General features: G+C 39.5%; 1 protein-coding gene across 3 annotated transcripts in view; it reads right to left on the bottom strand.

Annotated features, from left to right (window-relative positions):
- The window catches only part of ctdp1 (CTD (carboxy-terminal domain, RNA polymerase II, polypeptide A) phosphatase, subunit 1), a 100,321-nt gene that overhangs the window by 82,107 nt on the left and 4,699 nt on the right, over positions 1-13,515 (bottom strand). For 2 of the 3 annotated variants that reach the window (XM_085346656.1, XM_085346658.1), the window contains exons 4-8: positions 12,112-12,240; positions 11,548-11,698; positions 10,593-10,683; positions 9,644-9,810; positions 1,136-2,179 (exon numbers count right to left, since the gene is read on the bottom strand). In XM_085346656.1, the coding sequence (XP_085202782.1) occupies positions 1,136-2,179; positions 9,644-9,810; positions 10,593-10,683; positions 11,548-11,698; positions 12,112-12,240 (1,582 nt within the window). The remainder of the gene's footprint in view (positions 1-1,135; positions 2,180-9,643; positions 9,811-10,592; positions 10,684-11,547; positions 11,699-12,111; positions 12,241-13,515) is intronic. The other variant, XM_085346657.1, reaches the window with a different exon arrangement.

Raw genomic sequence — 13,515 nt, 5'->3', positions numbered from 1 at the left:
GCTTCTATTCACATGGTAAACTTGATTGGTGGCAATGGAAGCCGTGAATCTACAATTTCCAAGCTGGGTAAAGGGACTCTGACATAAAAACATGTTTCTTTCACTTCAGTAGGTCTAATTAGAAAAAAACAAAGTGTATGAATTTCACTTCATTCATTTCATTTCACTCAAGTAATGTTACTTAAATCTGTATGTTTTTATTTTTAGCACAACATTAAAACAAACTTTCATATCTATTCACGTATGCACTTCATTCCTGGGGAAACACTTTCTTCCATAAAGAAAAGCTGTATAGCTATGACAATACATTTTTCCTCCATTAGTCATTCATTGTATTTACAATTACATCTCTAAATGTTAGTTTTCGTTGATGCTGCATTCTTGCATGCATGCTCATATGCATGTCAGTGTAATCTAATCTCACTGATAACCACCTTACTGAGTTTCTGTTTCGGCAAACAGAGCATGCTGCTGCAGCTTCATTGGTACTGATGCAAAGAACTAAACCATGTTCGTAAGTTTAACCAGAACTCGTCACACCAGCGCACTGCTTAACTGTATGCCTGACCTCTACGATACATCAACTCTAATGACACTTTATTCACTGACATTTAAGCCTTACGTGAGCTTTCTTAAATTCACCATTCACCAAATGTCACCATTAGCAAACCATAATTTGCATTAATCACACAGTTCCAGCATATTGTTACCTTAAAGAAAATCACTAACTATATCTTGCTAAATAACAGGTCAGAAAAAGAGTGAAAGGTAGCAGGCGTTCAGCACTTGAAATCCACTCTTTTTTGGAAACGCTTGAAAATAAACCCATAAAAACTGAATTGTCAGATTTAACTAAAGCTGAGAACACTATGCACAACTATTAAGAAGTAGGGTTGAAACTAGTGATTATATACATAATCACTCCATCATTAATTAAATATTCCTTAAAGGAATAAATCAACTGAGAATGAGATTGCCCCCTGTTGTCCATTATGCGTCCCAGGTTTAAGGGATCTCTGCTTCACGCTTATGGCTTCATCCATCTTTTAATACAGTACATGTAACTTGCGACATCACCACTCAGTACCAGCAAAGCCTATACACTATACTTTAACTAGCACGCATCTGTACATACCGGCTCTTGCTGCGATGAGATGTGTTGTCCGATTGGGATTTTGTGCACTGAGAATCAGATTCTTGCTGATCTTGGCCCCCAGCGCTTTGGCATGATAGTACTCACGGGTTCTTTCCATGGGGTAGTTAGTGGGGTACAGACCACTGAATACTATCGTCGTCCCCTCCAGTGTCTTGCTTTTCAGCTCTGGGACGATCTTCCGAATGTCCGGAATTTCAGAGGCCTCCTTCCTCAAGTATGCCTCATAGCGGGCGTAATACTCTGCATGGATCCTTTCAAGCACCTCCTCTAAATAGATGAGATGATCGTCCTGGTCATTATCAGCTTCTTCCTCCTCTTCCTCGTCATCTTCCATACTCTGATCCAGCAGCTCCTCGCCCATGGTAACACCAGACTGTTCACTATTCTGGGACTCTGTTTCTGGCTCTCTCCTATCTGAGCAGCCATTTCCGAGCTCGGGGTCAGGCAGAAGAACTGAAGGCTCTGGTGAGTCAGAGCTGCTTTCACCTTCAGCTCTGCCTTTACTGTCCTCTTCCTTTGCCCCATCCTTACAAGCAGGTTCTTGCGTGGTTCCTTCCTGACCGGATTCCTTTGTCTGGCCAGACCTACTTTCACCGTCACTCTCTGATGAGGGGGGCTTTTCTGTAATGGAGTCACTGTCACTGTCACTGGAAAGGTCAAAGTCTAGGTTATTGGACTCATGTCTTGGTGCCGATGAGTTTGCACCTTCCTTGTCCTCTCGCGTCCCATTTGTATCGTCTTCCTTAACATTTGTAATCTCATCTCTCTGGGTGTCCTTGGATTCTTCCACAGGTTTTGTTTCAGTCTCTGAACCTTTATTTTGTCCCGATTCGTCCTCATCCGCTGTCGGGTGTGTCCGTTCTTTTGATGGCATGTCCTGAGAAGACTGAGGTGCTATGGACTCTTCCTTTCTGGAAACATTATTGTCCTTTGCCCTTTTCCTGAGGCCATTATTTTGCTCATCGACACCAAGCGTCCCTGTTTGTTCTGTGCTCTCTGCTGGTCGACTCGAAGAGCCTCCTGCTGGAAAAACACATAGAAGTTTAAAAGTATTCAAGGACACACGAATTAGAACCTAGAGGTGGGACTACAGTGAGATCAGCTTCTGATTCCCAAAAGTTACAACAACAATTAAAAAGGTGAGTTAAGGACTTAGCTACTGCCAGTGGTCATCAAAGATTATCTTCTACAACTGATGTGCTCAACAGAGGTTGTGCATTGATACTAGAGTTGCAGTACTAGTAATGGAGTACTGACAGCAACAAAATGGTAATGAACTAATGAATAAAAGAACTGTGCTGGTTTATAAAATTCTTAGAAAACAAATTCATAGAAAGATGGAATGTGTTTTTTTATTCTGTCCATTATGAAAAAAGTGAAATGGGCAATCAATACATTAATTAATATTTTTCCCCATCTCACTCCAAGTATATTATTTTAATTTTTGCCCCCCAAACATGTGCCTTACTTCCCTAAAAAAACTCACATGTTGGTGAGGTGGTGTATTTCAGGACAGGATCGGGTCTAAAGTGTTTTTTCATTATTGGTGGAACGATTTCGAGGATTGTATGGCTAGCTAGCTGATTATTCTTCACTTCCACCATGCTAAAGATATTTGGGACATGTCAGCACATCATTTCATTTGCCAACAGTAGGGTGGGTATTAAACCTGGTTACCAACTGAGTTACATTAGTACTACTGAGTACCGATTAACTTAATGATTCCATTGTTGTTAGGTACCAGAACACACATGGGTAGAGGAAGAACAAGACTGTATGAAATCCCTGGTGAAGAGCAACATGTTGAAGAGCAATAAAAATGTCTCAGGTGTGGTTAAACCCTATGCAGGCAGTGCTCTCTGCACCATTTTAACCTGCATCATTTTCCTTTTTTTGAACCACATAACTTTATTCGAGCTGATGGTTACATGTTTTATATTAATTCTGGAAGGTCTGTTGCCCTCCAATTATAAACCTCTCACTAATAACCCTCCTGACATTTCACACTCCTAGATTTTTGCTCAGGAAGCGCTGTTCCAATTTCCCCTTTTGGCAAACACTTCTTGGAGCAGAGTCTTCCTCTAAGACAAATTGAGGTTGTGTACACTGAATCACTCCGGTGAAAGCAACTCGCTTTGTGCTAACCAATCAGCAGCACAGAATTAAAAAAGAAAAATTTGGAATCAGGTTGTCATGTTTTCTTCAAGCAAAGGAGTTCGAAGGAACTTCGAATGAGGTTCCTTGTTCAAACAAGCATGCTGTATCACTGTGACCCACAGGGCTGGATGGACGAGAGAGGGCAGTGAAATAATCTGAGGAGGCAGGCCAGTGTGCATCAGCCATCAGAAAGAGAATTCAGCAAATTAAATAGTGAACAAACAAACTTTTCAAAAAAGGCTAATATATTCCAAAGTACAAAGAACCAATTACTCTGACATTATGTGATGCATTTCAAGCTTAGAAAGGTTGACAATTGCGTGGTAAGAGCAAGAACTTTTCATTTAATGTAACTGGAACTCACCCATGATATAACCCACACAGCTCTGGTCCTATATTGTTATTTATTTATTTATTTATTTATTTTTATTTAGTGATATATCAGTTAACCATGCAATAGGCTAAGCTTCAGCTGGACCACAACATAAACGGCTCATTAAAATTTTAAGATCAATCTTTATCATATTAAATTTTTTTAATAGAAAATATGGCTGAAATCTTCTGTGTTTGAATCAGTGGGGTTTATAATATAAACAGAAAAGTAGATCTACTGGGGAATAAATATTTGAGAGCAATACCGAATGCCTCAGAGCTTTGTCCACTATATTGCTTTAGAATATTGAACTACCACCTGGTCTCTGATTTATTCATAAATATAATGTGATTGAAAAATGGTGCATCACAATTCAGCTCAGCAGGACGGCAGAAATTAAGTGTTTGATACTCACAATTTCTTCAATGAAATCAGGATGCCAACATTGATAGTTCTGGTTGTCTGGGTAAGATAAGTTGGTTGTGCTAGTTTTGGCATGTAAATATGCTAAATTATTAAATAAAAATTTAAAAATAGCACTGTTGATGTCAGTGTTATTAGTTCTGAAGACTGGCAGTATAAAAGAAGAACATAGCTTCTTGGTCCTTGAAAAGTGACAAAGTCAGAGTACCCTTGAGCCAACAATCCCTTTAACGTTAACTAGTAATGACTTCATGAACTTCTTCACAAATAAAATTCTTATCATTAGAGAAAAAATTACCAATAATCATCCCACAGATGTAGTATTATCTACAGTTACTTTCAGTACCATTGATATTCATTTAGACTCTTTTTCTCCAATTGATCTTTCTGAGTTAACTTCAATAATTACTTCCTCCAAACCATCAACGTGTCTTTTAGACCCCATTCCTACAAAACTCCTCAAAGAAGTCCTGCCATTAATTAATGCTTCGATCTTAAATATGATCAACCTATCTCTAATAATCGGCTATGTACCACAGGTCTTCAAGCTGGCTGTAGTTAAACCTTTACTCAAAAAGCATCTCTAGACCCAGCAGTCTTAGCTAATTATAGGCCAATCTCCAACCTTCCTTTCATATCAAACATCCTTGAAAGAGTAGTTGTCAAACAGCTAACAGATCATCTGCAGAGGAATGGTTTATTTGAAGAGTTTCAGTTAGGTTTCAGAGCTCATCACAGCACAGAAACAGCTTTAGTGAAGGTTACAAATGATCTTCTTATGGCCTCTGACAGTGGACTCATCTCTGTGCTTGCCCTGCTAGACCTCAGTGCAGCGTTCAATACTGTTGACCATGATATCCTATTAGAGCGATTAGAACATGCTGTAGGTATTACAGGTACTGCACTGCAGTGGTTTGTATCATATCTATCTAACAGACTCCAATTTGTGCATGTAAATGGAGAGTCCTCTTCACACACTGAGGTTAATTATGGAGTTCCACAGGGTTCAGTGCTAGGACCAATTCTGTTTACATTATACATGCTTCCCTTAGGCAGTATCATTAGAAGACATAGCATACATTTTCACTGCTATGCAGATGACACCCAGCTCTATCTATGAAGCCAGATAACACACACCAATTAGTTAAAGTGCAGGAATGTCTTAAAGACATAAAGACCTGGATGGCCGCTAACTTTCTGCTTCTTAATTCAGATAAAACTGAGGTTATTGTACTCGGCCCTGAAAAGCTTAGAAATATGGTATCTAACCAGATTCTTACTCTGGATGGCATTACCTTGGCCTCCAGTAACGCTGTGAGGAACCTTGGAGTCATTTTTGACCAGGATATTTCCTTCAACGCACATATTAAACAAATATGTAAGACTGCTTTCTTCCATTTGCGCAACATCTCTAAAATTAGAAATATCCTGTCTCAGAGTAGGCCTGCTCGATTATGGCAAAAATGATAATCACGATTATTTTCACTGAAATTGAGATCGCGATTATTTGACGATATTTATTTAACCCTTTAAGACCTACTATAGAACCAAGTCCGCCAGAGCTTATATTATTTTTTTACATGTTGTAGTGCCATTTGTGGGAGCATTTCAAGTTGCTAAATAACTGTTATAGCCCATATTTTAATAATATGTATGCATTAAGTCCATAGTAACTACATTAATTGCAAAAAAGTGCAATAAACTACAAAAAAATAGAAAATCGTTTTTGTTTTGTTTTTTTACATATATTTCTACTTGGAGAAATTTAAGAGGTTTATCCCTCAAAACTTTAAATACAAAAAAGTTGCAAAAAATAGTTTACAACAACAGGAAATTTATTTTGAGTGTCTTCATAGTTTTATTTTGGAGATACACCAATTTTTATATACACTGCAGGTAAAACAAAAAAAACAATCCTATGATGCAAATTTGCAAAGAAAACAGCAGGTGCATCAAAATAAACTATTTTCAGCAGTGCAATTCGAGTTCTAAGCATCCCAGAAACTATTCAGAAAAGTCAAACATGACCAGTAGAGGTTTTTAAGGTCTACAAGTAAAAAACTACATTTCCGCGAAAATGACGTCACTTCCGGTTTCGGCCAGGAAATGGCGGACATGAGACAGTTCGCGCTGACATCTGTTTCACTGTGGGAAGTGTTATGAACAGCTGATCGGATCGGCAAAGCGTGTTTCTGGAATATTATGTTTTTGTTCCTGCAAGCGCTTTTTATGCAATTTTTGCAAAGCTTTATGTGGAAGGAAACCGTGACCGAGGACAAGCTGATGGCATCAGATGTAAGTACAACTCCTCCGGTTTCATATGCAAAAAAAATTATTGTGCTAGCTTACGGTTCAGGTTCTACAGGGATTTAAAAATAGTTACGCAAAACGGAGCGTGCTGCTCTGACTGGCTTTAAAGGGTTAACAATAACAATGTATTGAATAATGACTTTAAAAAATAATATAAAATAGTGTGCAACACCACTGAAGTTTTTTTTTTTTTTTACCTCTCTTTTCAACCAACGGCAGTCACTCTCCTCTCCAAATAACTTCTGCTTAGCTTTCCGAGCTTCCCTCGGGTCCTCTTAATCAGCGGTCTCCAACCTTTTTTGCGCCACGGACCGGTTTATGCCCGACAATATTTTCACGGACCGGCCTTTAGGTGTCGCGGATAAATGAGGGAGGGGCTAATAATCGGCTCAGTCATTTTTAATGATCGTTGAAAGCCCAGATCGTAATCGTGATTAAAATTCGATTAATTGAGCAGCCCTATCTCAGAGTGAGGCTGAAAAACTAGTTCATGCATTTATTACTTCCAGGCTGGACGACTGCAATTCATTATTATCAGGATGTCCAAAAAACTCGCTGAAAAGCCTTCAGCTAATCCAAAATGCTGCAGCAAGAGTCCTGACAGGGACTAGAAAGAGAGCATATTTCTCCTGTATTGGCTTCCCTTCATTGGCTTCGTGTTAAATCCAGAATTGAATTCAAAATCCTGCTCCTCACATACAAGGTCTTAAATAATCAGGCCCCATCTTATCTTAATGACCTTGTAGTACCATATAACCCTATTAGAGCACTTTGCTCTCGCTCTGCAGGCCTACTTGTTGTTCCTAGAGTATTTAAAAGTAGAATGGGAGGGAGAGTAGGGCTGGGCGATATGACCCAAAATTCATATCTCGATATTTTTTAGCTGGATGGCGATATAAGATATATATCTCGATTTTTTTTTAAGCCATAAAGTAAGAACAAAAAGAGAGTTCTTAGTCAAAGCTGTGTCCCAGATGTCACACAGGCACTTTTATTAACATACAGCACAGATGTACATGAAAAATTACTCAAAATTAAATTATGAGCATTCATTAAATAATAATGCTCCATAAATAAAAGAAAACAAGGTTGTTTTTGTGCTAAACAAAGAGCTCACAATTGTGCAGTCAAAATGTAAACTAAAAGACGCTGAGCGTAATAACAAAGACAGACAGATTTCACAGCTGCTCTGTTCCCAAGTTTTACTGTGTGACTGACAGCCTGGAGTTTGAAATCCACTTCATAACCACGTCTCTTACAGGTGCCATTTATGGTCCTTATACACACACAATACGGTAATATTACGTTGATGCACAGTACGTATCACTCCGCGAAGCTCCTCGGTAGCCGTAATGTGCCGACAATCTATCAAGCGGTGCAGCTCCGTAGCTTACCAAAGTCGTACTAAAACATTTTTTGACAGATTGCTGAGCGCCGTGTACCACATAAAATCGGTTCGCGGCCATCAAGCACAACCAGAATTCATACATAAGGCGCGCTATCAACTTTTGAGAGAATGAAAGGATTTTAGGGTTAGCGCGGTTAGCTCGTTAGCATGTTTAGCTCGTTAGCACGTTGACGCCGTCCAGCCCCACGCATGGGGCGATGCGCAGTAACTCGTTAACGGAGATTTGCCGTGTCCGTCTTGTCGCTGCCTGCACGTGAAGCGATGGGGTAGGAGGGGGAGTTGTCTTCAGTGAAGGCGAGGCGGAGTAACGTTGCGTAGAGACAAAAGTGGACGAAAGAGAGGCAAACTTGCGGCTCCACAACTATAATTATAACGTAACATAGACTATATCTCGTATAAAAATATATATATCGATATGTTTTAAAAACTCGATATATCGCCCAGCTCTAAGGGAGAGCCTTCAGTTTTCAGGCCCCTCTTCTGTGGAACCAGCTTTTTTCCTTCCCACTGTCCCAAAGTGCTTGCTCATAGGGGGTCATATGATTGTTGGGTTTTTCTCTGTACCTATGAAGCGCCTTGAGGCGACTTTTGTTGTGATTTGGCGCTTTATAAATAAAATTGAATTGAATTGAGAGCCTTCAGTTTTCAGGCCCCTCTTCCGTGGAACCAGCTTCCAGTTTGGATTCGGGAGACAGACACTATCTCTACTTTTAAGATTAAGCTTAAAATTTCCTTTTTGCTAAAGCATATAATTAGGGCTGGACCAGGTGACCCTGAATCCTCCCTTAGTTATGCTGCAATAGACGTAGGCTGCCGGGGGATTCCCATGATGCATTGAGCTTTTCCTTTCCAGTCACCTTTCTCACTCACTATGTATTAACAGACCTCTCTGCACTGAATCATATCTGTTATTAACCTCTGTCTCTCTTCCACAGCATGTCTTTTATCCTGTCTTCCTTCTCTCACCCCAACCGGTCGCAGCAGATGGCCCAGCCCCTCCCTGAGCCTGGTTCTGCTGGAGGTTTCTTCCTGTTAAAAGGGAGTTTTTCCTTCCCACTGTTGCCAAAGTGCTTGCTCATAGGGGTCATATGATTGTTGGGTTTTTCTCTGTATCTATTACTGTACGATCTACTGTACAATATAAAGCGCCTTGAGGTGACTGTTGTTGTTTTTGTTGATTTGGCGCTATATAAATAAAATTGAATTGAATTGAACTTGACATATTAGTGGTTGAGGTTACGGGAGCCTCGTCTGTGGTTGTGAAGTTTCTTCATTTTTAAACAAATGTACAATTTGCTACATTTTTACAGTCTTTTGAGGAACATTAATATCTGATCCAGACAGAAACAGAAACGAAAGCATTTAGTGAACAATCTATGTAATGTCTGAAACTGGACAATTAATTCGGCTCCTGTTTATCTGACTGCGTCATTAAATAAATAAATAAAATAGTTGATTGTTGGAAGTGACCCTCAACTATAGCCCAGACACTTCCCACAAAGATTCCCATCACCACTGCAGGCATAAATTTCTGATTAAAGGCAGAGAACCATGAGATAGTGTGTTTTCCAATTAAACTTCTCTAAGCATCACTTATTTTTATTTTATTTATTTATTTATTTATTTCACACTTGGTACAACAATTCAAACAAACCAACCACACTTTCTATCAAAAAGCACTACAACCATGTGTGAAAAGGAGCAGGAAGAAGAAAATAATCTTATTACAGGGTGTTTACCTGCATAAAAGAATTGTTGGTCCAGATTGTTTTTAATGGACATATTACCTTATCAAAGATGAGTGGGTGAACCATACCTTTCCTGGCCATCTGAGCTTCCCGTGATCCCGGAGGAGCATTGATGTCTCCCGTGCCCTGGAAGTAAATGTATTTCTTCACAGTGATGAGGTTAGGTGCGAATTTCCACACATCCTCTCGGTCATCGATGATACAGACCATCGAATCTCCACAAGGAAAAAGGTTTCTATCCAGGAAAGAAAGAAAGAAAGACAGTGCTCAAAACAACAGTAAAACTGCTGAGCGTCATGGCAGATGCTCAACACAGACAGCCCATTAAAAATCTAGTAGTGTTATTTGTGGTTACAGGGAAATAAGGGGAACATCAATTTCTTATATCAAAGTTCCGCTTTTGGGTTTCCAAGAAGAGGCATCACTGGCAACCACTCATAAGTGACACTGAGAAAGAACAATAGAGCTCTACCATTTGTGCTGCACAAACATGAACAAACAATGACAATAAAGACATTAAACAAATGGATAATGGCGCTAAGAAAATTATTTGGATTAACCAGCTCCTGGGTTTTTGGTTATTATCTGCTTAAAACAAAAACAAACAAAGAAAAAAAGAAAAACGGAACAAAAAGAAATGTTTTATTCATGTTTTTTTACTCAGTGAATTCTCTACTCATTTTGTTGTCACGCTTATTTTGCTCCTCTGCTCTCTGTTTCACCTTGTGTCTCACTGCTCCGCCCCCTGTGTAAAGTCTCTCCTCCACGCACTCGGAACACAGCCAATCAGAGGAGAAGGCAAAGCATAACAACTTGTTACACAACTGGAAACCGAGTGTAAATACTAGAATCAAATCCTTACATAACCACCAAAGAAAACCAAAAGAAACATACCCCGAATCTTTCTCTTTGTTTTTAAAACAAAACCCTGTATAGTAGAGTCCAGACAGAAGACAAGGACTGATCACTAGACTAAGCTGTGAGCGACCGATCTAGTCTTAGGTAGGAAATTCTCACCTAAGATTCCCAGTCTTTGAGAATGGATCGATGCATTCATCTCTAGAAAGGATTCGATGAGAGAAAAGCTTCTTTTCAGGATCCAGGAAGCCTATAAAGAAAAGCAAAAAAATGCAGATTTAAATTATTATTATTTTTTTAATCTATGCAACTGTAACCACTTCTTCAACACAACAGTGGATATTTTTCTTAAACTGACAAGCTTTTCTTGACCTTCTCTTTGGTCTTCCTGAATGCAATCAATCCAAGTTTCCCAGGGATTTTTACTGAAATAAAATGTCTATCAAGAAACGTGGACAGTAATGTACAGTGACTAAACAGGACAGCCACTGTACAGGCTGCGAAACCACAGCAAAAGCTGTCAATGGCAGGAGCGCTGATCTCAAACATGTTGAATCACTGCATCAGGGTCAGCAGTAAAATCCAATTCAAAATGCATTAAACATTCATCATATGGAGGCAGAACAGTACTAGAGTGAGACTGCCCCTACCATTTATTGCCTGATGAAAGTTTGCACCCAGAATACTAAAAACAAGCTGCTTAGACACACTAACATATCAATATAACGTTACTGAATCAGAAAGCTGTAAAATATTTTCATTTAGAAAGAAAGCAACATCAGGATTACTTTGAGCAGCCAAGCGCTGTGCAAAGTAAATATCTGCAAACTTGGCAAGAAACCTGCTAACATCTGAGACATTACATGGGTTTAGTAAGCGTTTTAAAGTTTAAGTACAACTGCAGCTTGCAGATAGATAAGTGATCCAACAAAACATCAGCAAGAACACAAAGTATGAGCAGACACTCCCCTCTTATGGACACAAACGGGTAGTACAAGGTGAAAAGTTTCCCAAAGTGTCAAAATGCAAAAAGTGAAAGTGTAAGGTGATTTAATACATATCCGAACTTTAAAGTGGAAAGGTGCTGCAACATGTAAAACAATACGCTCCTTACCAGCAATGGTGTGTGCATAAAGGCGGCTCCCAAATGTGAAGACATGCAGCTCATAGAGCTTGGCGATTTTCTCCAAGAACTCCTTGCAGTGTGGGCGAAGTCGTGTGTGAAGCATAGGCTCTCCTCGGCCAAGCTGGAAGTGGAAAATGCCCTGAAGGACACAACAAGAGATTAAGAAAACGTCAGAAAGAAGCTGCAGGGTTGGGTATCAGGATGCACTATTAAAGACATTATCATTGCCGACAAACTGAAAACCCCTTGATCTTGTTTTTAATGGGAAAACAAGGACTTGTGAAATACATGGGCAGGCTCAGCAGCTTAGTGTGTGTTTGTGTGTGTAGCTACATTACAGACTGATTTATGATTCTTTTATTTGCGCTACTTTTAGAGATCATTTTAGCATTTATCAATATCCTATAGCAGTGTCTTGTTGCTACAGCGGAGGCTGTTCAACAAAAGCTACATTGTACGAGTGTTTCAAAATAGCACTTTGCTAGAAATCAAAAGACGTGGTAGAATAAAAACCCTGCTGACAGTGATAGTTGTATGAGGGGAGACCAATACCTTGTTGGACATCCGTTGGCAGTGCTGTTCAGTGGTGTGAATCAGCGTCTGGTCCAGGTCTACCATTAGGACCAGCTTTTTGTTGCGGTGCAGTCTCTGCTGGTCCTCTCTGCCCAGCTGTTCTGCTTGCTGTTGGGAGCGATTGAAGGTAATGAGTGGAAAATTAGAAAAACGTTTGCACACTCTAGGTTGTGTTTTTGTACAGCACAGGTGCAAGAGATATTAGAGAGAGATATTTTCAAGGTTTATGGTTAAGAATTTTTTGTTTAAGTTTGTGTGAAATTGTTAGTTAAGTGCTTGATAGAAACTTAACGAACAGTAGCTGCGTCCAGGTCATTTGTTTATGCTCTCATTTAAAATAAAATTCTCTCTGCTTTTAAAGCTATGGCCTGTATATAAAAGATGGACACAGATCCCATTGTTAAGTGTGAGAATGAACAACATGAGCGTTAACAACATCAAAGAAGGAAAGATGTCAGGCTTATTTTAGAGAAGCAATTGTTGCTGTGAGAAGACCATTTCCAAACAATCTGAGGTTCCTGGTTCCACAAGGATTATTCCCAAGACAAAATATTAAAGGTAAATCTTCCCAGGAGTGGATGTTCCACCAAATTCAGCCCAAAGTCAGACTGCACATCCTCAGAGAGAGAATGTAAACAAACAAATTACTCTACAAGCCTCAGATAGCATACTAAAGTTTGTTACAGTATAAGAAGACTGGAGAAGTGTAGCATTTTTCTGCCAGAAGAAAACTTTGTCTCTCTACAAATAACACATTTGCAAAGTTGCATATGAACAAGCCACTGGAAATGTGTGAACAAAGGCCAAATTGCACAAAGCCACGTCTGGTGAAAACCAAATCAACACCTCATTCCAGCTGTCGAGCACAGTGGTGGAGGTGTGAAGGTTTGAGCTTGTTTTGCAACCACAGTCCCGGGCTCCTTGTAGTCCCCAAGTCGACTATTAAGTACTCTCTATGCCAAAGTACTGTAGAGTCAAATATAAGGTCATCTATTAAAAAGCTAAAGCTTGGCAGAAACGTTGTTAAATAGCAGGACAAAGACCCCAAGCAGCAAATCTACAAAAGAATAGCTGAAAAAGAAAAGAATCAAGATGCTGCAGGAGTTGAACCTTTCCTGCAAACCTCAATGAACTGAAGCAACATTGTAAAGCGTCAGTTCTTCCATAACAACTGTGTTCTATATTATTAGCAATTACTTCAAGTTATTACTGTTAGGACTGGTTTGATAGCCTACTGAATCGCAGGGTGCACTTAAGAGTTTCACAGGACAGCACAGAAGTCTGTAAAAACTTTATCACATTACTTTATTTCATGTTTACTGCACATTTACTCTGATTTAGGTCGAAATGAATTGGCTCAATGTCAAAGCAGCTATTACAGGC

This window comes from Diplotaxodon limnothrissa, linkage group LG22, assembly GCF_057381915.1.
Source record: "Diplotaxodon limnothrissa isolate DT_005_m linkage group LG22, D_limnothrissa_male_GT1.1, whole genome shotgun sequence".
NCBI lineage: Eukaryota > Metazoa > Chordata > Actinopteri > Cichliformes > Cichlidae > Diplotaxodon > Diplotaxodon limnothrissa.
The sequence above is the reverse complement of the archived record's forward strand: the minus strand, read 5'-3'. Positions and strand labels throughout refer to the sequence as shown.